This window comes from Pterocles gutturalis, unplaced genomic scaffold (genome assembly GCF_000699245.1).
Source record: "Pterocles gutturalis isolate BGI_N339 unplaced genomic scaffold, ASM69924v1 scaffold14360, whole genome shotgun sequence".
Classification (NCBI taxonomy): Eukaryota; Metazoa; Chordata; class Aves; order Pterocliformes; family Pteroclidae; genus Pterocles; species Pterocles gutturalis.
The window spans coordinates 22193-44490 of record NW_010141010.1 but is presented as its reverse complement, the minus strand read 5'-3'; the positions used below and the strand labels follow the sequence as shown (position 1 = coordinate 44490).

General features: G+C 39.8%; 1 protein-coding gene across 1 annotated transcript; it reads right to left on the bottom strand.

Annotated features, from left to right (window-relative positions):
• Positions 1-208: 208 nt before the first annotated feature.
• Positions 209-21892, bottom strand: DYRK4 (dual-specificity tyrosine-(Y)-phosphorylation regulated kinase 4). The gene is made up of 12 exons (XM_010083885.1): positions 21869-21892; positions 17908-17991; positions 16382-16531; positions 11110-11245; positions 9794-9957; positions 9271-9407; positions 8223-8363; positions 6088-6226; positions 3711-3792; positions 1778-1950; positions 601-661; positions 209-342 (listed from the first exon to the last, which is right to left on the bottom strand). The coding sequence occupies exons 1-12, from the start codon at positions 21890-21892 to the stop codon at positions 209-211; spliced, it is 1425 nt and encodes a 474-aa protein (XP_010082187.1).
• Between the last annotated feature and the right edge of the window lie 406 nt (positions 21893-22298).

Below are 22298 nucleotides of genomic sequence, written 5' to 3'. Positions count from 1 at the left end.
CAATTTCCTTTATGAAAACTGCAGTGAACCACTTGCCATACTAGGTATTCAGTAGCAAAATCCTAGACAGGACAAAAAATCCAAACCAAATCAAAACAAACCCAAAACACGCCACCAAAAAACCCCAACAGATTCAAAGATTTTAAAGGCACAAGAGAATGAAGCAAAGTCAAAACTAGCCTTCTGCATATAAGTTAAAACTATGAACTCACATTAGACATCCTTTCAGAAAATCCAAGAAACCAGCATCATGGGTTTTCAGCACTGTGCTTAGATCCTTGGAGTCTGGGCATCTCTTTTTCCCCTTGCTGTTAGTTATGGATTTAGGGAAACCTTTGGAATCTTAAAAAGATAAAGACATGCTCAAAAAATTATATTAAAATTCCTCAACAAATCTTTAAGAGAGTTGCAAAAGCAGTACCCATATCCATCCTACTGACTTCCGTTTTGCCCTGCTGAATTGATAGTCTCTTCCTGAATGAAGTTTCATCAACTAAGAAGCAGCTACGGTTCTCTGACCATACTCCCTACCAGTGATCTTAACTAGTGATTAACGAGCAGGGAGGAATCCCGCAAGGACAAACAATCAGAAGCACTTACCAAAGAACATTCGCTTTCTTGATGCAGCCTGGATAAAATCAGGTGGTGGAAGACCCAATACCTTCAACACAGAAAATGAATTCATGGAGTTACTCTTCATTTCACAAACATACATAACTGTCAGGAGAGATGAGGTATTTCACCCTCCTCCATTTGAAGAGAAGCTGAATGTAGCAGTTTACTGTGAAATGTCTACAAACCATTTTGTCTTGTGCCATTTATTGTAGAAGAAAATAAGGGGTTCCTCAGATTTCTTACACAGAAGATATGATTTTGTAAAGGATGACCCTGGGATCTTCACTACCGCAGAAGACTCTAAGGACAAGCATCTCTGTTAATGACACATATAGGAGGCCATATGGAGAGATGTTGTCTTTGAAAATCTTGTACAAACTAACATGGCACTAGAAGGGTCAGAACTTGGGACTGAGTTCAACATCAAGTTGCAGTTTAGTGATTGGTATGGAGTAACTAAGTAACTTGCTTTTATGGGTCAGCTTTGCACCTATTCTAATATTTGCACTGGGTAGGTGATCTGAGGTAGGAGATGTCACAGTACATTCCTAAAACTCTGAAAAACAGTTACAAAGATGACAGAGCCAAACTCCTTGGTAGGGGCAGACAGCATAAGAAGGGGCAACACCCATAAATTGTGGCTTGTGAAGTTCAGGGTGACTATTAGGAAAAAGTTTTTCACCAGGAGAGTAGAGCAGCAGCTGAGCAGGTCACCCAGAGAGTTTCTACTCAACCCTTTGAGGTTTTCAAGATTTGCTAGACAAGAGACACAGCTGACTAATCAAATGCTAACAAAAATCTCTCTCAGCAGGAGTTTGGACTAAGGAGATCTAATTCAACCAACACATATCTGATTTCTAAGAGAAGATGAGCCTGATATCATTAGATTGCTTTTCCTTCCCCTTAGATGTGATTCCTATGTTCTAACTTCTCCGTACAAATTCTGACCAGATTATGTCTCCTTCAGAAGCAAGTCAGTGAGTATACAAAGCAGTGTTTTGCAAAAAAACAGTTTTGCATTAGAGTCCATCCTATCAAAGAGCCCTTTGGCTGTAATAAACCTCCTTCTAAAAAAGTATATTCCATCATCTCTTGATATTTGTTGCTGGCAGTGTAGTTTATCAAATGAGTATGTGATGCAGAAGACAATCCCAAAAGTTACCTCCATGATACAGGCAAGTTGGTCAACCTCATTTTCACCTGGAAACAGTGGGTAGCCTGTGTAAAGCTCAGCCATGATACAGCCCAAGCTCCACATATCAACAGCCATAGCATAAGGATGACCAAGAATCACTTCAGGCGAGCGATAAAACCGGCTCTGAACATAAGTGTACACTACATCAAAACAGAAAATTAGACAAGAAGAAAAATATCATAAATGGGATAGAAATGTGGATTCCAGATTTTACAGAAAAGTGAAAAACATGTTCAGGCACCATATATCTACTCTATTAGCTGCCATTAAGGGATTGCTCACATAGGCTCTGAAAACCTTTTCTAATTCCATCCTAAAATCAAAGGGTGATATGCTTTCCATTGTTCTGTTTGGAAATTGCTCTTCAACAGGTTTTACCGAAAGAAATTATTCTACTAATGATATGATTCAGCTTATTCCATGTTAATTTTCCTATTTGGAAGTCCTCCTCTTGAATTGATCAACAGTTCTTGATTATCACATGCTTGCACTTCAGGAAATACTGGTTTCACTGACACCTAGGGAACTTCTATTGTCTTCTGATTTCCCCATTAATATATTATAGCCCCACAGCAGATATGAAAAGATCTCATTCCACGAATGGGACTCATCATAGTGAGCAGACTAATTCTTTTACCTCTTGTCAGTCAGGCAACTGAACACGATTACAGCATCCAAGCTCTGTTATTTTCTTATTGCTATCTCTCTGATGGTCACTTTGTTTATATTTCTGCACTTCTCTACATCCCCATGTGTTCAACATCTTTCTGGAAGGAAAGCGCCCTGAAAAGTAAGTGCTGCACAATATATGATTTCATCAAATCTGTACAGCTACAAGAGATTCTTGTGGTGGCAATCTGTGCCCTTGTGCATTTGACCAACCGTATAATTGTCTGCTTTTTCTCATTTTTGTCACAAATAAATAACTGACTTTCTGTTTTCTACTCTCTAATCTGTACTACTTTGACGGTTGTTCCACTTCTTGTTTCAGCTGACAGGGTCTCCTCAGTCACGCTCCATCTTTCCTTTCACTTGTTCTGTGTTTCAATTTGTTACTGTCTGCAAATATCTCAGGCTGCATCTCAGATTACATTCTACTCAAACATGGGCAAACCTAAAATGATTACCCACTCCCACAAACTGCGATGTAAATCTAATGGGCTGAATCCCAAAATATAGATGAACAGGTTTGGCTCAGCTTAAATATCAATCTTTCATAGGAAAAATATGAGCCATTTAAGAGTAGTTCTGTTTTTCTAAGTTAATAAAATGCAGTGCAGATTTCTTTCTTGGGTTTTGTTTTTTTGTTGTTGCATTTGATTTTTTTAACAGATAATATTTGCATTCCTGATGGTCATATCATTCTTGCTTTACAATATGTCTGTTAATGTTAAGATTTATTATTAGGTGAATTTTTATACATTAATTTCTTCTTTACAAATTTTGTTCTTGTTATCTCCTGCATATTGTACTTAAATCTTTGGTAGAAAAAAAAATAAAACTGAACTTAGACTTTCTAAACTAAAAGCATAGTTCCCATTCCCCCATTGTATTCATCCAAAAAGTACCAACTACAATTTAACCATCCCACTAGAAAGGCTCTCTGGACCTGATAAACTCCTTGTTAAGTGAAGTATTGGGATTGGCCTCAAGGTCACTTTTGAAATGTAATTTTGATTTCAACAGGAGCAGAGGAGCTGATCAGGGACAAAGAAAAAGCACGGTAACAGCTTACTTGTCTCCTACCAGTATTTCTTCTGCCCCCAGTGGCTGAACAGTTCATCATATTCTAATAAGGGTCATAGGTCACTATATTAGCTCAAAGAAACAGTTTTTCCACATTATATAAAATTAAGAAAACTTATTAAGAAAATTACATCAACTTGACTTTTCTGCAAACCTCTTTGGTGTTCATAGCAGCTTGATCCAAAATCAATAACTTTAACTGAACCTTGGCCTTTGTGGTGTAATAATATGTTCTCCTAAAGACAAAAAAAAAAAAAAATCACAAGGGAAAAAAGGGTTTTAACACCACACTAGATTAGTGAACACTTTGGAAAATAAGCAATGCATAGCACATTGGGTTTACAGCTATCTGCATAATAAAAGCTTCAAAGTACAACTTCCTTGGGAATGCATTTGCTAACATGAGTAGACATCCAATAATGTGCAATTAACCAAAGCAGAGGGTAGATTTGCAAAGGTATCCTGTCTGAAGTTTGCTGGACAGGGACATTAGTGCCTCAGATACAATCCAAGCCACTACAGTGTGCAGTGTGTGGTGCTACCAAGGCACCAGCCAGAGAGAACGCCTGCCGTGCAAGCAGGGTGAATTCCTCAAAACTCATTGCTGTTAATCTAGTAAAAGGCAAACTGCATCTAGTTGCATGCTATGCTAAATTAACCAGAACCATCCTTTTTGTAACCACAGAAAGCCCCTGCCCCATGAACGGGTCATACTTCACAATTCTTCCCTCTGTTGCTTTCAACCTTCTCCAGACTCTCTGTAAGCATACCCCTATCCACCTCACAGTAGTGTGATGCAAAGATCACAAGGCAGTGATAAATGGAAATGGAAGGGCACTATGGATTATTAGCTGGGTGCAGATGAGTACAGCTCTGTGTGCCTACAATTCCAGCCTGAGAAGTGATTCTTAAACAGCTGGCTCAGGAATATTTGCACTGATGAGTAAACATAGCCTATTAGCTCTCTTCTGCAGAGTTCAGTTTTATCCTCATTAAAAATCTATCTAAATCAAGGATTTCCTTTTATTTCCTTTCTGATCATAGAGTCTTCTCCACTTCTCAGCTACCTTTATCAACCAGTTTTAAAGTGATTATACGTCAAAGCTTTGAAGGACTGAGCAGTTCCCAGGTTGATGCCAAATAATGACAAAGTAGTTTCTTGGGTAATTAGTGGACTAATAAGGAAATACTGTGTATGACAGAAGGGAGAAGCTGCTACTGATAAAAGTCAAGGCAAGAAATGACTTCCACTATCCGGATGCTCTTGGTTCTGTTATGGGAAGAATCATCCTCTCTCTGCAGCTAGCTATCCCTTCATGCTCATGGTAGGACTCTGTCTCTATTACTAAATTTCTCACAATGCAAGGGAGCTGATAAACTGCAAAACCAGGTTCTGGGGGCAGTGATTACCTAGCATGAAGTCCAGAGAAACTCTGTACTCTACCTTATGTTGAGAAATATCAAAGGAGGCAGATGGAATAACGAATGTGAGTTTCAGGCAACATAAACTAAATTAACAAAACTGTACAATTGTAGAATGAGAACAAAATTCTCTTTTAGTTAACTCACTAAAAGTTCACTAATATGTTAATCTATTTAAATACAGACTACACTCATTGATCTTGTCAACCTCATTCTTTGTCAGTGGCTGCCTGGAAACAAATTACCCATTGTGTTAATTGTTTCTGATTAAGATATTTTTATTATCTTGCAAGCCTCAGTTCTCACTGCAAATTGATCTGGCAAAGATGTTGGCAAGACAATGGGTACAGACAGTATATGCCTCTTCAGACTTCAATATAGATTATTATTATTATAGATTAAGCAAAGTCCTTAGCATTTTTATTTGAAAGCTGATTTATTTATTTATTTATTGGTTAATTTGCAGTTTTGAAAATGAAATTAAGAGAAATGGTCACCTGAAATGAAAACAGAATCAAAATACTTTAGAAATCTCAGAAATTGCAAAAAATTAAGATTGGAGATAAGGAGAATGGAAATGTTTCACCCAGCATGAATGCTTAGCAGATTCAGCAGCAAGAACTGGATCACAGGTGTTCCTCCAGAAACAGGTGAGCACCCTAAATACTGCATGATAGAATCGCTTTATCATTTACTAGATGAGTTAATTTTATAGTTACACATATGAAATTAAATAGACTTAACAGGATAACCAGAAACAGGCTGCCTTGTGAATATCTCCTTGCACTGTAATGCCCCTCATATTGAAATACTTGATTTCACAAGTACTTTGTTCTTTCTCTAAGCAAAAATTCATTACCTGCATTTGATTCATATGTGCATACATTTTGGCAACTAGAAAATCACTTACAATATTGCAGTGAATTAACTGACTCAATGGAAAGACTCACTCAACTGGTACTAATACAGTCTGAAATAAACTATAGCTTCTGTACAAATACCCTGCTGGCTTTTAAGGATTCTTTGAGAGTTCCTCTTGATCAATAAAAAATAGGATGAAGCTAATGTATTCTGTACAGAATAACAGGTTATGAAATGACTGTACTTACAGGCTTCAGATCACAGTGAATGATTCTTTCCTGGTAGAGCACTTGTAAACATCTCAGCACACACTGAGTGAAGTGTCGAATTAAAGACAAACTGAAACCTTGGAAATTGTTCTTTTTGATCAACTCATACAAATTTATTCTGTGGGGGTTAAGGGGGTGAAAGAAGAAGACAGAAAGCAGAAAAGAGATTAGTGAACTTATTTTTAAAGTATGACTGATTTACAGTGCATTAAGAGAGTATTTAGCCTGTCTTCCTACATGAGGGAGGACTCAAGGCAGAAGAAGATGACTTTTAGCTATTTTCCTCCTTGAGAATGCTGTTCTGCATGTAATACATACAAACATCTCCCTGAGCCTCCAGATCTAACGAAGACATAATGTCAGTGGACTCGCTTGCCTACTAAACTCAGTGCTATGTTATGCTGCTGTGTTGATTTTCACCAACTAAAATTCAGGAACTGAGAGAAATAAATTTACCTCAGTCTCCTTTTGCTCTCGTTTGTCTTTGCTTTGGTACCTTGTGTAAATCCTTTTCGTCTAAAGAGTCTTTATTCTGCAGTAAATCTTTCTAGATAAATAACCCCATAAATTCATGTCTTGTTAGGTTTTAATATCTCTCCTGTAACCATCATATCTTAGCTCCTTCCAGCAGGGCATTAAATGATGTTGATAACTTCTGCCAAGCGTGTCTGGCAACGTGTGAACACTGCCCTAAGACTCCAAGGGCACCACCCGCCACCACTGCCCTGCTATGTAGCCGGGAGTTCCCCCCACCTGCCCACAGCCCAGGACCCCATGTCAGTGCCGCTGGGCCAGCAGCCCCTGCCCCGGTGACACCGCAGCAGAGCCAGTCTCTTTGGGCCTCACCAAGCCAGCCCACATGTGGGCCTGTGTCCTGGCCCAGCCTCAGCCTGTCCCTGTCCCCGGGGAGGTGCCTGATGCCCAGGGCTGGGGATGCCCCCCGGCTGCCCTGCTCCTGGCTGCCAGGCCAGGATGGACTCGAGCCCCCCCAGCTCTTGGTGGCACAGCCACAGGGAGCCCCCAGTGCGGGCTGTGCACAGGCAAGTACTGAGTGGTGATCATGCGGTCATTGGAGGAGGAAATGGCCACAGGGATGGTGGCTATTGAAGGGATGCACAAGCATGTCCTTAGAAATATGGTCTCAAGAAGTGTCCTCAGCAGGAGCCCAGGGATCTGCAATGACATAAACAACTGTAGCTTTCTGCCTTCCTGCTTGTGCATCCCCTGGTGTCAGGCAAGGCCCGTTCCTTCAGAAGGAAATGAAGTTACCAGGACTTGATGGAGAAAAAAGTTCACAAATTTAGGGGTTTCATTATATTTTAGAAGCAATAAGAATTTCACTAGACAAATATTTTTATGTGACTACCAGTCTTCAACTCTTCTGTAAAGAGCCGGACACAGCGGCTATCCTATGAATGCTTTCTTAGAAGTTTCCATAGCAGCTTTCTGAAAAAAACTAGTCCCTTCCCTGGAGTCAACTCTTATCCCTGTGTGTCTGAGTGGCAGGCTTGCATGCAGCAATACTATGAATTTAGGTCTGTTTGAGATCAAGCCTTCCATACGATGATGAATCTTCAGCAAGGGCTATAACATGTGCAGCAATGTCGACTTGACTTTAAGGGATGGGGAACCACGGATAACCTCTGTAATGCCCTGATTACAAGGAGGCTGATGAATAAAATGATCTGATTTCCCTAAGATTTCTTCCAAATTCCTCCTAAGATGCGTCCTGCAGCATAAATTCATAGAAACCAAGAAACAGCTATACTTTTTACTTATTTAATATTATTCATATTTATATACTCTACAGTTTACCAGTCATGGATTCATTGTTTTACTCTTTTCCCCTTAGGTCTTTCAGGGAAGAAGACTTCAATACACAGCACAGAAAATAAGGGATGGATGCAATTGTCTGTGTGAAGTCTGAAGAGGGCCTTTTTCAGTTCACCTTTGGTGATCAAAGACTCAGTTATGCAGTCTGTACTTAAACAGTATTTCTTTCTTGTAACATTAAGAGAAGCAAATTCTTCCAAAGAAGGCATAAAAATTAAAGATTGTAAGGCACAAGATCTACAATGTTTCTTAAGTTTTATGTAAAGAAAAGCACACTTTACCCCAGCAGTTCAAAGGAAATACAGAAGTGATTGCGAAAGTAGAAGTATTCCTTCATGTGGATGATATTGTGTGTATCATCTTTGTCCTTCTTCAGGAGAGCATCAAGGATCTTCACTTCTACCAAAGCCTGGCTGTGAAATCTGAAATATCACAGGACATGGGAATGGCAAAACTAACTCAGTCTAGCATTTGTAGTAATACAATTGTTACAAACACCACAATCTTACTACAAACTCCACATGTGGGGCAATGATTAAAAATTCACCATTCAGCCCTGTTAACTACTGCAACTTTGATTAATTATGGTTGTTGCCTAGTCTAAATATACTGGCTTTATATAGCATTTAAGAGTAGTTATTTTGACTTGTCTGAAAAAAATATTTAAATGAAAAACAGTCTCAAATGAGCATCCAGAGTAAAAGCCTAGTGCTTTCAAAATTCACAGGAATGCTTCCATTTATGTGAACAGGGCCATATTTCACACCTACCACAATAAGTCAGTTTGGAAGAGCATCTTTACATCTAGTGTTCGCTGAAGGCGAAAGCTGAAGAGCTAAAACTCTGTGGCTGGAGTCAACAGCATCATTCTCATCTGCTTCATTGACTCTGATTCAAGCTAAACTCAACTAAAAAGTTGTAACCGGTCTCGTAACAAGAAGAGGTTGCTTAGGATCATGGTGTAGACTTTTTCATGTTAAAATGAGCAACTAGAGCCTCCCAGCACATTCTTGTAGTTTTGAGTCTTGGAGGGGAATCTAGGCTCTCAGTTCTCTGTCATGCAGGGCTGGTTACCTGTGCTGTGTATTGTCACAGAGATCTCCTTGTAAGTCTGGAAAAACTGTGCCTGCTTTCATAGACCGTGTCTCCACTGGGTCCAGGCCAATTCGGAGTCCCTGAAATCACCTTTCTTCACTCTGTTCTCACTGTGTTTAATGAAAGTCTGATGTGCAGGGGGTTTGATTTTGCTTTGTTCACATTATCCCAGATTGTCACTGCCTATATAACAAAGAGCTGATTGTACTGATTTAAAGTCAACAGATGGCTCACCTTTTCTTATTCCTTATTATTTTCAATGCCACTAATTCATTGGTTTTATGATCTAAGCATTTAGCCACCTGCCCAAATGATCCTTTCCCAATCACCTCCAACACTTCATATCGGTATGCAATATGGTCATGTAAAACCTTCAAAAGAAAACAAATTGTTCAGATTCAGATAGTACAACAAAGGTCAGGCTTTAAAGTAGTTCGTGTGTGTTGTGTTTACTGTCTATGAAGATGCTGGAATGGTAGCAAGTGAAGTCTACATTAAACAAGGGTGACAGAGAAAAAAATGACAAGTGCATGCTTCATTAATCCACCTACTTTGCATCAGTCCTGAATGAGATGCAAAGTGGGTCTCTCTTCAGGATTCTCTTCTGAGCATTAAAGTGATTGGTACTGATGTTTTCACTATGTGAATATTTATCTTCTAGAAACAACATTTATCTCACAGAGATCACTTAACAGTTGCCAGAAAGTCACTACAAACTTACTGAGCTGAAAATCAATAGCATAATTTTTCCACTTACCTTTAAGTAGGAACCATGCTCATCATCATAGCAATTATTATTCTGGGTTTCAGAAAAACCTTCAATCTTTTTAGCTTCCAGCCCAAGAAACCATAGCTCTGCATAATTGAAAATTTCTTTTTGCTCATAGACTGTTAACTGGTTTCTAAATTTTTTCAAGGCTTCTAAATCAGAAAAGAAAATATAAAACCCAAAATCAATAAAATGTCAAAAATCTGATGGCAAATTGCTTTTACAATCGAACATTTGACTGTAGAGTATGCCACTTTGAGGAGCAGGCTGAGTAGCTGTTACAGGTCCCTTCCAAGCAACATTTCTATGATTCTACAATGTTGACATTTTGCGCAAATTTTTCTTTTTTTGATTTACAATTTCATGTTCAACAAAGCATTCATCATCTTGCAGCAAGACTTTTAAGAGAGCTTAGGTAAAAATTATTTGATTCTGAGCAAAGTTATGTACCTAGGCGCTTTTGAAAATCCCATCTGATTCAGAAAACTTCATAGCTTACATAAAAAAATGCTAAGTTTTTATTGGTTTGATTGTGATATTTATAAATTGTCAGTAAGCTTTGGTTAACCAAAGCTTTCAAGTACTTTTTTTCTGATAGAAAATGTCAAGTTCAGATGCATGAGGTTAGGAATTAAATGCAACCCAAATCTGCGTTTCTCCTGGTTCTGATTCTTCCTGCATTGAAACATTTCAGCTGCCCTAACACCTCCACTTACAAAATTTCAATCTAGGTAAATAATCAGATGAAACCGTTACAAAGCAACATGTTCCCTAGGCATGCATGTTGGGGTTTTGTTAAGCGGTGGTAGATATTCATCCACTAATGCAAGGATGTTAAATAATTTGAAAGCAAAGGGCCACTTCTTTTTTTCTCCTAGACTCCTTCTAAAAATAGATTAACACTGCCAGAAACTTTCTCGATCTGAGAACTCCCAAAATGCAATTTATCTGACATAGATAAAATGTGACACAGCTACAAGCAAGTGTTTTATCACTATAATAAAACATTGCTACGTGACCTGTCATAACCGTTAGACAAACATACATTCTTTCGTGTAATGCATACTTCTATCACTTATATATTTGTGTCAGTCTATTCTTTCTCCTATTGCGTACATCCCCAAGTCGGATTTTTAGAAATGACTGAGCTCATCCATATTCCTTTCCTCCAACTTTTTGTTAAATATTTCAGTGACCATTTAGTGTGAAACCTCTGGTCACTGAGTATCCTGACTGCATACACTCCGTATGTGTGCAGGGAGCCTGTCACTCCAGTCTTTTTAGCATTTTCTGTTACATTCTACCTGAAGCTGTCATAGGCAGTTTGACACTGATGCTGGTGCTTTCCAGTTCTGATGGTTTTGTCTGGGCTCTGGTATCACTTTCAAGAAGACTGTCTGGAATGTTAAATTGAGAAAAATTTCCTCGAGTTCTGTTTCCCTGACAAGCAAAAAAAAAAAAAAAGGTAATATTTGTTCTCTGATATTTTCATGAACATTCAGCTAATCTGCAATTACATAAATTTATACAAAAATATATTTTAAAATGCTACAGTCCCAAAGACAAAGTTGTAAGATATTTATTTTGGATTATGCTGAGTGATGTCTACGTCAATTTTGTGCTGAGACAGAACAAGCATGCTCGGGGACGAGAACGCCCTACTTACCAAGAAAGTAAATTCTGCCAATAGCACTAGGGGCTATTGGACCATGGAAAAATAGATCTCTAAATAAGAGAAGGAGGTTCATCTTCCAAGTTCATTCAACACATGGGCTTTCACTTTCTTTAGATGCTACAAACTGCTATGGTTTGATTAAGTTGCAGTAACTTGCACGAGCCAGTACAAAGGGCAGAAAAGATAGTATAATAAGCGTTATACATCTTGGATTTCTGTGTGGGCACGTCCATTGGAAAGTCGTGCTAGAATCCTTGAGATTGCTTGTGCAGCCCACAGAACTGCAGGGACACCAGCTTGGGTCTGCACACACACACATTGGTAACAGAAACATCAAGACTGGTATGAATGGAGAATGAACGGGCCTATGTGGGTGTGGAAGCACTAGAAGGAAGAAATTGCACAAGAAAGGATATACAGATGTTACCTATATCAGCAGGTGATCAACATCCCAGCACATGCAGGTTCTCAGGGCTCCCAGAATGGGAAAACAAAGGACACGCTACAGAATCAAGCCATGAAGAGATGATGGAGCATTGGAGCAGATAAAAGACCACCAAATAAGGAGACAGAAGACAGTGTGCTCTGGGATAAGGATGCAGGGTGTGGGGGCCCATGCCACGTTCTCCTAAAACCCTTAATGGAGGGGAAAAAGACCCATCTGGAGATGATACATCCAGTGGACCAATACCTGGCTGAAGCTACAGAGAAGACTATGGCTTCTACAAACATAGGATGAGGAACAAGAACTGCTGAGCAGAAACAGAATCCATCTGATGAGGCAGGGCAAGAGTGTCTGCAAAAAGCTTTGCTAACCTAGTGAAGAGGGCTTTTAATTTGGTACAACAGGGAATAGTCATCATATCCTAAAGACCCTGATACTCTTGGGGTAATTCAGTCACCTCAGTATCTGCTGAAGTGGCAAAAGCATTTTGGGAGATTTCTGTACTCTGACTTAATCCAGGTGATCTGAGATGCGCTGCTGGACCTGTTACTCATACACAAGGAACAAATAGTTGAGGATGTGAAGGTCAAGGGAAAGGCAGCTTTGGCTGCAGTCACCATGTGACTGTGAAGTTCAAAATCCTCAGAGAAGTGAGACAAGCAGAAGAATCACAAACTCTGGTCTTCAAGAAAACACATTTGGCTTATTCAGAGATCTTCTCATCATAACCTCATGGAAGAGTGCCCTGGAGGGCAAAGGAAATCAAGAGAGCTCATTGATCTTCAAAGTAAATCTCCTTAAAGCACAAGAATAGTCCATTCTAACATGCAGAAAACTGAGCAAACATTGCTGAAGGCTAGTATGGTCGAAAAGGGAACTTCTGACCAGGAGCAAACACAGTAAGGAATGCAAAAAAAGTAGAGCACGGATGGGTTATCTGGGATACACGCTAATCTAGTGAAGAGGGGTTTTAAGAGACCCTACCTGAACATGCAGGCACGTTTAGGAAAGCCAAAGCTGAGCTGCAGTTGCAGCTAGCAAGAGATGTGAAAGTCAGCAAAAACAGTTTCTATACATACATCACCAGCAAAAAAGGAAGGCTAAGGGAAATGTGAACCCACTGCCCAGTGGAATTTGGGACCTAGTGACCAAAGATTTGAAAAAGACGAGGGCACTCAATGCTTTTCATTGGTATATTTTACCCCCAGTCCTCCCAAGTCCCTGAGTCTAGAAGCAGTGTTTGTGTAAAGAAGTGTTACATGCAGTAAAGGAAGACAGTTAGGGACCAGTTAAGTAACTAGACATACCTAAGTCTTCAGGACCAGGTGGGATGTCATTGACCGATGATGTCAATGACCAATGTCATTGCAAGGCAGCTCGTTATCATCTTTGAAGGTCGATGGCAATCAGGAGCAGTTCCTGACCATTTTGAAAAGGCAAACATCACAACTACCTTCAAAAAGGGCAAGAAGGCAACTTCAAGGGAACTACAGGCTGGCCAGCATTACCTTAGTCCCTGGGAGGGCTATGTAACAATTCCTCTTGGAAATAATTTCCAACCAAATGAAAGATAAGAAGTTGATTTGGAACAGCCAGTATGGATTTGCCAACATAAGTTGTGAACAAATGGTGTCTGAGCAACTTGATTGCCTTACCTGATGAAGTGATTGGGTTGGCCAATGAGAGAAAAGCCATGGGCATTGCATAGTTTGACTTCAGCAGGGTCTGTGACACTGTCTCCCACTGTATGCTTGAAGCCCAAAGAGTGAGATATGAAGCAGACAAATGGATGTGGAAATGCAATAATGAGTAATAATACTGTGAGTGGAAAATCGTCTGGATGGTCAGGTTACAAGGACTGTGATCAGTGGCAATTTGTTACTAGTGACATTCCTCAGGGATCAATACTGAGGCCAGTACAGCTTAGAGTCTTTATTAATGACCTGGACAATGCATGAGTTCACCTTCTCAAATCTGCAGACCATAGCAAGGCTGCTATCCGAAGGGACTTAAGCAGGCTGGAAAAATGGGCTATGGGTATCTCCTAAAGCTGTGCGAAAGACAAATGGTAAGCCATGCACTTGGAACAAAATATACCCATGCAACCGGACAGGGTGGCGGACAACTGAAAGGATGCAGCTTTGTGGGGAAGGCCTGACAACCACTTGGATATGAGGTAGCAATGTGCCCTTGCAGCAAAGACGGCCAAACACATACTGGGCTATATTAGCAAGAGGATAGACAGCAGAGTGGGAGAAGTGATCTCCCCCTCTGTTCAGCATTTGTGAGGCCGCTCTGGGATTACTGTATTTAGTCTGGGGTTTCCCAGTGTAAGAAAGACATTAACCAAGTGGAGCAAATTCAGGGGTGAGGTCAGAGGATAGTCAGGAGCCTAGAGCACATGATGTACAAGGAGAGGCCGCAGAAATATGTTTGTTTAGCCTGCAGAAGAAGAAGCTTCAGGAGTGATCTTTTTGCTGTCTACAGTTACTTGACAGGATGGTACAGAAAAAGCAAAGCCAGACTCTTCTCAGAGGTGCATGGTCCTAGGATGTCCTAGGGTATGTGGCTAATGGACACAAGTTGCAACACAGGAAATGCTGGTTAGGTATTAGGAGAAACATTTTTTATCATGTGAGTGGTTCACTATTGCAACAAGTTGCCCTGAGAAGCTGTGGACTCTACAAACTTTGAGATATTCAGAACCTAGCTGGACAATGCCCTGAGCAACCTGCTCCAAGTTTGCTCTGCTTGTAGTGGGAGGTTGGACTAGATGTCTTCCAGAGGTCCTTTCCAACCTAAATGATTCCTTAATTTATTTATAATTTCTTATCATTTCAGAAAGTTCTGGTGACTCACAGAAGTTTGACCAAATGGAGACACAACAGATCAATCTCAGTGTCAGAAGGGTACAAAAGCCATACTCAATAACCAGCATATGGTTGCCAAGACAAGAAAGAACCCAGGTGATGTGATATGGACTAACCAGTGGGTAATCCCAGTCTGCCATGTCCTTGCAAGAAGTCCTGGCTGGTACCACTTGGATACATCCATCTTGGTGCTTGTGAGTTTTGGGTTAAGAATGCATTAGTGCAAGTGAAAACAGGTTTATTTTACAATTAAATCATCTTTCCATACTTGCATCTAACCTCGATGGTTGTTTTTGGGGGTTTTTTTGGTTTTTTTTTTCAATATTAACTGCTACAAAAGCAGGGCAGCCAAGTGTGAGGGGCACCACTTGAGCAGCTCAAGCACAAGTCTGTGCTGACACAAGTCAGTCCTACCGCTATCCTGCTGAGTCTCAGCTTGAGAACTCTACTCAACTCCCATTCCAATACACACTCCCTCAATTTAGCAATGCTGTTATTTCTAAAGAAGGGTAAACAAAAAAGGTCTCTGAAAAAGGCAGCACACAACCATGCTATCTAGACTGAAATGTTTATTGTCCCCTGGCATTCCTAAGCCAAGCAAAGGCTTTCTTATTGGTGTTTACACAGCTTCTTACAGAAGTCTACAAATTACATTTAAAGAATAAAAACCCCTTCGTAAAACACTTGGCTTCAACCTTTTCACAAAAAATAAAATGGGAGGATGGTTCATTTTCAGATGCAAAGCTTAATCATTGGCTTTTGTAGGACTTGAGTGCAGGTTTGACTTATGAAGGCCATAGAATTAAGGTTTAAAGAAAATTTTAATTATTTTGGAGACTAAGCCATTCCACCTCATTATTCATGCTATTTCGCATCTTCTAGCTTCGCCCAATGATACACAACCTCCTAACCAAATCAAATCATTTGTAGCAGTAGCAAGCTGCCAATTTTAAAGTCAAAGTATTTAAGAAGACTCGTGACTTCCCAAACAAAATGCATTATGTGGGGACTTCCAGTGCAACAGATCTGAAAAGACTTCATATTGGAGCCCTATGGAACTTGCAAGTGTCTCGATGAAGAGACTCCACTGAAGGAGAAGAAAGGTGAAAAAAGGAGTGATCAGACTAATGGTGGGGAGTAGTGCAGGTCCCTCATTTGCTGGGGAGAGAAGGAGCAAAGGAAGAAGAGTTCAGACAGAGGATAGACATAGGATTTGTGAAAAAAAAAAAGAGAAAAAAGGAACATCAAAAGTGCAGATTACTTCAAAAACTTCCTGTGATGTTGGGTGTCCATTAAAATATCTGAAGATAGACACAACCGTGCTGGTAAGCAATTTATCTATTTGCCTGTTTATAGTTCTTCCTTTTTGTTTTTTTTTAATTTTTAGCAATGGCTGAAAACAGAAACTGATGCAAATGCTGACACCAAATTACTTCTCTCTTCCCACACACAAACACACTCGTGACACTGCCACTGACACTCTCTTGGCAGTACTAGAGAGAAGACGATTAACCCGTCAAACACAAGATGTCCAAGAGCTTTCTATGTCTAAGAGCTTTATAGGTCTAAGAGCTTTTTTCACTCACCTGAAGAGAGGGGAGGACATTCTGCAAGCTCTTATTTGTTATCTGAGGCGGGCTGCTTTCAAGGGGGGGAGGCTTTGCAGTGTCCGCAACCAAACCATGCTTTGCTTGATCTTCCAGATGTGGGAGGGAAAGAACACCGCGACTGACTTTCTAAATAGAAAGCATAAGTAAACATTACATAATGACCTAGCATGCAACTCTGTGTAACACCTTCGAAAAACAGAGAGATTTAAAATTTTGGAAAATGTGTATGGTTCACTTCTGACACCTAATGGCGAAGGGGAAAAGAGCAGATACTCTCTGGCAGCTCCCAGTTCTGTTAATGGGCCAGGAGGAGGTTGTCCAGGCAATTGGGCAACCTAGCACGCTTAAGGGCATGAAGGTTTGTTTCCCCACAGGAGCATCTCCATCCAGCGTCAGAGCAGTGACTGCTTCAGCTGGAAATGGTGGTTGGGCTTGGAAGCTGAACAGCCTTTCCAGGAAGCGGACTCCTTTGAGTTGGGAAAATAAAGCGTATGCAGCGTAATAAGCAGACATGAAGAGTAACTGGCAGGCAACAGCATTAGCTATTCCCAGTGGTAGAAGAGAAACTGGGATTGGACTGCTGCCAGACACCAGGGTAGAGACAGTGGGGGGGATCTTCCCTGCACTGGTTTATCAATATTTTCTTCCCCCTCATTCCCCGTGGCATTCACTTTGATTAGGCCCCTTTGTTGCACCCCTCGTTAGTGAGGAAAAGGCAAGCTCTGTGCAAACTTTACTGAAAAAATAAATCCTTATACTCATTTAAAAACTCCAGGATTATTAGTCCTTCCTTCAGACCTCTCCCATTTGTTATTTGCAAAACATTTGCATACTGCTCATTCTTTCAAGTCAGTCATTTAAGGATGAGGTTTCATGAATGTTAGGACTGCTAATACTCTTGGATATCCAAAGCAAGAGAAAACACACATATCAGCAAAGAAAATTTTCAAGGTAGACTATTTCTTTGGCAAATAATAAAAAAAAAATATTTAAAATAGATTTGAAATAGATCAGCTATGCACTATCAAATGCAGAACAAGATTGAGAGAGTTAATGCTACAACCCACATAAGGCTGTGAATTTTTTGTCATCAGGGGAGTATAGAAAAATATTTGTCAAGCTTTTGACAACAAAAAAGAGGTTTGATTTCTTTTCAAAAAAGCAAAGAAACTAAGCTCTCAATCCAACCAACTTGATTGAATAAGGCTTTTTTTCCAATACTATGGAAAAGTCTTTGAAACCTTAAAACTGAGATTCTGGTGGACTTTTCATGAAAGCTTCAAAAAACAAAAGTGGCTAGGCAGAAGAAATGCCTCAAATTCTACTGAACAGCTACCCAAAACAAAATACTCACAGGCTCTTGGGACAGTCATACAGCTACAGGGGAAATGGAAGAGTGCAGGGAATAAAGGACGTCCCTCTGCTCAGATTCATTTATTATAACGGGTCTCTTAGAAAACAAGCATTCAGATATCTTTAAAGCCAGCTGAAGAATCACGTACCTGATGGAAGATTCTGTTAGGTCCGAGATTATTTGTCTCTTGAACAGTCAGTTGAGACTGAGCAAATGCATCCACATGGGAAGACTGCAAGGATGAATTATGTTTTAATAAAAATTATTCTGGAAAAAATATTTAAATCTTTGTGTGGTTTCTGTGTTTCTTTCCTTCGTGACAATGCCTGTGCCAACACAGTGTATGAGAGAAGACCACAAAAGCTGCTGACAATGCTCTACGCTTTAGCAATTCCTCTCCCAGTCAAACAGCTGTTTTGTGGGCAGGTGCGGAGACAGCTTGCTTTGCCTATTATGCCTCTCAGCATGCTCGATATGCCTATGTGGTCAGCGGAGTGGAAGGAGGGGCCTTTGCCATCCCTAAAGATGTGCTTGAAAGCAGATAGTCTGCTTGGAAGGACAGCTCTAAACTGCCTCACAAGGTAGATTGTGAGCCCATCTATTGTTAATAGAGCATTAAACTGATTCAGCTTGTGGTACTGATTTCATAAAAACACAAATAATTTTAAATTTACTGAGATATAGAAAAAAATCCATTGGTTCCAATGGAGAGATAATACTAGCTACAGATAAAAAAAAATAAATACCAGGAGAGTGCTAAGCAGCTCATCATGTTTTAAGAGTCTACAAGTGCTTTCAGCATTTTTTTTTAAAGATGGACATGGTAAGTAGCATTGTACATTTCTGTCCAATAACAGATTGTAGTGAATTGCAGAAATCTTTACAATAATTTAGATACTGAAAACTCTGTTGGTACATCAGTTTGGAGGTCTGATCTCTAGGCTGGAGTGAACCCTACTGGGTTTGGTTAAGTGTGCTCCCTTGTCCTTGGGCTCTGAGGCACAATGTCATTCTACTCATAGTCAAAAAAAAATTATCTTTAACCAATTAAACACAGAAATTCCACAATAGGAGTTCTGAAGTGGTAGAACAGCAATATTTTCTCTACAAGTAGAGGAACTTGGAGGTGTGAGTGAGGAACTTTAATTTAGAGTTTCAAAATAATAGATTTGCAGCCAAAATTATCTTATGAATGTGAGCTGCAAATGAAAAATACTTACATAAAGCAGCAAGGTATTCTTATTTATCTGCTTTGCAGCCAGGGCTTCCAAGACCTGTACTTGTCACACATTCTTAAGTGGGAATCTGAGGTTGATAAATTCATTGCTCTTGAAAATTACTTTTAGCCTGTCCACTGCCATTATGAGTGACAGGGGATCACTTATTAAAGGCCTTTGTCATGGACTTCAGTTAGTCCATGTGAAAATATGTCTGCATACTGGAAGAGTGTGCTTAATGTGTTTTGTACTGGCTAGTGCCACAAAACATGTGCCATGATGCAGCCTAGCCATGCTGAAAGGGCCTCTGTCTCAGCCTGGAAGAAAAAAGGGACAACTCAGGTGAGACTGTTGCATCTGTGCCAATACATCGCACATACATATAGGAGCTGTAGTGAGTGAGGGATGCATGTGTAAAAACTGATCCATGCACATACAGTGACCTCAGTATATCGAGGGCACATCAGCATTGCCACAAAGGTGCATATCAAGCTGAAGATACATGTAGAATGGCTCTGACACATCCTGCTCTGTAAGTATGGGACAGGTGTTCAGAGAGCCTGTGGGATCTCCATCCTTGGTGATGCCATTAGGTTGGAGATCTCTAGAAGACACTTCCAAACTAAATATGAAAAGTAAACTTTTACAAATCTACCTGGTCACAAGAAAGAAATGCTGCCCTCTGACATGTAGGTTCAACTTGTCTCACTGTCAACCACGAAGAGCTGGGCAAAAGTTGTCAACCACAAAAGCTGAGCAGACCAGCTTAGAAACTGCCCTTTGGACAACTGTGCTGTTAATGCTCATGGCAGGTATTTCCTCTTTCTTTTCATTTGAAAAGTCATGGGAGAAAAACCCCCACAAATAAATAAGTTATTCTGCAAGCTTAAAGGGTAAACTACAGATTCAGAACAAGCTGAGAACAACATCTCTGGCTTTAGCCTTATTATGCTAATTGGGGACAGTCTGAGAGGAAAGGTCATTGATATCTGTGGAGCAGAGGAGATTAGGAAATGGAAGACCTGTTTTTGCAGGGTGTAATTATTCCCCTCTTTGGAACTGGAGGTCAGCTAGCCAGGGGTAAGGGATTATGTGCTGTAAATCCAGAACACCCCCAGAAGAGAACCACTGGATTATTGTATCCTACATATTAATGTCCCAGAGCATTATATATTTTGTCCCGTGCACCCAACATCCTTGTGATCACGACCCTTCAGCGTGAATCTGCATAGATGTTCTATGGACAGCCCAGTGCCAGACTAGTTTTATGGACAAACACTTCACATGCAAACTATGTATGATTTCAAGGGACAATCGCATCTGTTATGAAGATGAGTCTGGGATCCACATTCATAACGGTACTAGATATATCAACCCAGGTCTTAATAAGACTATAAATTTTAGTGCATTTATTGCGTTACTTTTTCCCACACCTCATCCATACTTACTCTCAGCTAGCTTTATTTTTCAGTTTCTGGAGCTGATGAAAACATCATACTCCATGCAGAGACAGTTCCTTAGCCACTTTGTGCTTTTCTAACTACAGGTCAATAGAAAGCCAGGATTATAGAGAGAAACAGCTATCACTGAAAGCCAAAGAAACATTGGACTTTACATAACTGTACAGACTGCAGAGTCTTCACTCCAAAATGGCAATTTATTTCTTAGTAATACTTTTAAAGGCTATGCAGTGATGTCTATATTATTAAATATAAAGTTCAAAATATATTATATTTACTAATAGAACATGAATAATTCAAAAAATGTCTTTAAAATTCAGCAAGAACTAAGGAAGGAGGTGAGTGAGCACCAAAACATGCTGCCAGAATTCAAAATACATCTAATTTCCATTCACTGGGGAAAGATTGGCAAGATTTCGAGATGGACATTTCCCCTTTTACACTGCAAAAGCAAAATCAGTCCATCAGCCCATGGTTGTGCCTTTTTTTAAAACATGGAAATTTGTAATTCTCTTGGTGTCTCTTTATCAAAACCTACCTATTAAGGGTTTGTAGTTCTTCAGCACTCTTTGGGCAATTTATTCAAAACACTTTAAAATCAATAACTGATCATAACATTCCCCCAAATAAGTAAATAGCATAAACTTTTACCAGTGGAAAAAATTATCTGTGCTACAACAGTCCTGCCAGTGGCTGAATGGGGAGCAGATGGATGGATCAGTTAGTTCACACAGTAGCTTATTTGATGGTCTTGATCAGCTGCTGCTCTAGCAAAATCCTATATATCTAGTATGGGCTCTATAGCTGAGCTGTTATAGCTGGTTTAATTCTAGCAGATGTAATTTTTAAAGAAAAATTGGAGCACCTGTTACTATTTCACTCTATTTCACTCTTGGCTGCCCTACTCCTATAGCACTCGGCCTGTCCTACAACTCCAATATTGCACTTCAGTCCCAAACTATCATCTCTTGCTGTTCCTGCCCTTCAAATCATGTATTACTGGCCATTACCTTGCTAATTCCAATTATCACTCAAGAAACAGAACAACGTCCTCATTCACTATCTAGTCTGCAGTCCTACGGAGTTTCAGGTACTGAGCCCACAGCATTCTGCAAAAACAGAAATTGTGACACACTTTCATAATTCACAAAATGTCAGCTTATTTTTTTCGCTATCTAGTTGACCATAGAAAACAGAAATGTATCAGAATTTTAGAAATTACAAAATACACAAAGATATAAAATATAGACTCCATAGTCTCATTTAAATGGGCACTTTCTCCTCTTTGTCCTCTATCAAAACTGAATAAAGCATGTAGAATACATAGAGAGAATGCAATATAAGTGTTAAAATCATGCAATATATTAAAAAGTCATAGCAAATGCAGTCTCACTCACTCAAAATACAGTAGGAACATAACCATTTTCCCCACCTTGTCAACTATTTCTGTCAGCATAACCGCAAGAGCCGTCAACTGCAGGATAGAGGTTGTTTATTCCATTCGGCGAATGCATTTCAGGAAGCCCACCTTCATCTAGTCAGAGCATAGCAGCATCAGTTTCATACAGAGTACCCTGATCAGAAAGAAATGGATAACCCTTCTGCTTGGTTTCAGATTTAAATTTTTTATCCCAGAAGTATGCCAGTGACTATTAGCTGCTCTAGTATACTTTTGGTGGCCATCTGTTCCTTTTCTCAGCCTCCTTCTAGCCAAATATAATTTTCCATATTTATCATGGCAAGTCAGGAATAAGAAAGACAAATATAACAGGATTGGCTGTTCTCCTTGGCGTCTCAGTCTGTTCTTTCTCACTAAGCTCATGTGCTTGTGAAACCAAAAAGCACTTGAACATGTATTTTTT

Bases quoted from the DNA above. Each gene is read 5' to 3' on its own strand.
- DYRK4 (XM_010083885.1), bottom strand. From the start codon at position 21,892: ATGCTGACAGAAATAGTTGACAAG. The intron at 1,951-3,710 runs GTTTGCAGAAAA...GTTTTGATGTAG, and splicing joins CTGCTATGAACACCAAAGAG to TGTACACTTATGTTCAGAGC. The intron at 343-600 runs GTAAGTGCTTCT...TATCTTTTTAAG, and splicing joins AAGAAAGCGAATGTTCTTTG to ATTCCAAAGGTTTCCCTAAA.